This window comes from Balaenoptera acutorostrata, chromosome 7 (genome assembly GCF_949987535.1).
Source record: "Balaenoptera acutorostrata chromosome 7, mBalAcu1.1, whole genome shotgun sequence".
In the NCBI taxonomy this organism is placed as follows: Eukaryota; Metazoa; Chordata; class Mammalia; order Artiodactyla; family Balaenopteridae; genus Balaenoptera; species Balaenoptera acutorostrata.
Window position 1 is genome coordinate 30,014,238 of NC_080070.1, and position 1,165 is coordinate 30,015,402.

Consider the following 1,165-nt stretch of genomic DNA (forward strand, 5'->3'; position numbering starts at 1 on the left):
ATTAAGCAATTCTTAGAAGAAAGCATGCCCAGGAACGTGGTTTGGCACCTACTCAGGGGCACAAGTCCTGTCACTATTTGGATCCCATCCTCCGTCACTTTATTTATCCCTGGATCCTTGTTTTCTACAGCTCTCTCAGCCTCTCAGCCCCACTGCTGTTCCTAGGTGTCAGTATTCAATATCTGACCACACACCATCAGAAAATCTCTGTCCTCCACTTTCCTTTCCTTTTCTATTACAACTAGAAAAGGACTTTGGTTAGTTTGTGGAATGACAGCTACAATTAGTATGTGGGCTTTAGCATGCTCATTGGGATTTGCTACACTAATCAGACCAACTTATAGCTTGTAGACTGTGAAAGGCTTTTTTTGTAGTGATTAGTATCTACATGTTTTCTGTGTGACTTACAGTACAGAAGACCTGAATCACTGTAATAACTACAAAAGACGTTACAGAGAAGAGGAAAATAACATTTTTACTTTGAAAACTGCCATAGAATATAAAGCTCATTTTTGTATTTTTAAATCCTAAGATATGAATACATAAAGCACATACATACATATACAATTAAGAACTTTATCTAGCTCTCTCGCCTCCTGGCTTCCAAGATGACCAAAAAAAGAAGGAATAATGGTCATGCCAAAAAGGGCCGTGGCCACGTGCCGCCTATTCGCCGCACCAACTGTGCCCGATGCGTGCCCAAGGATAAGGCCATTAAGAAGCTCGTCATTCGGAACATCATAGAGGCCGCAGCCGTCAGGGACATTTCTGAAGCGAGTGTTTTCGATGCCTATGTGCTTCCCAATCTGTATGTGAAACTGCATTACTGCATGAGTTATGCCATTCACAGTCAGGTAGTCAGGAATTGTTCTCGGGAAGCCCGGAAGGACTGAACACCTCCACCCCGATTTAGACCTGCGGGTGCTGCCCCATGACCTCCACCAAAGCCCATGTAAAGAGCTAAGTCCTTAAAGGCTAAAGAAATACTGTCCCCTGGAAAGACAATAAAGTGGAAATTATACTTTAAAAAAATAAAAAGAAATTCGTCTGTAATATTTCTAATGATTTCATAAAAGTAAAGTAGGGTTATTTTCTTAAATTATGAGTCCTTATGCTTTCCTTCAGGAAGAGCTCTACTTGTTTCCCAGAAAGCTTTACATCTCCC

General features: G+C 41.3%; 1 protein-coding gene across 1 annotated transcript; it reads left to right on the forward strand.

The window, feature by feature from the left end:
• Positions 1–608: 608 nt before the first annotated feature.
• LOC103017633 (40S ribosomal protein S26-like) lies at positions 609–893 on the forward strand. Its single transcript, XM_028165228.1, has one exon. It carries the CDS (start codon positions 609–611, stop codon positions 891–893), a length of 285 nt encoding a protein of 94 aa, XP_028021029.1.
• Positions 894–1,165: the final 272 nt, after the last annotated feature.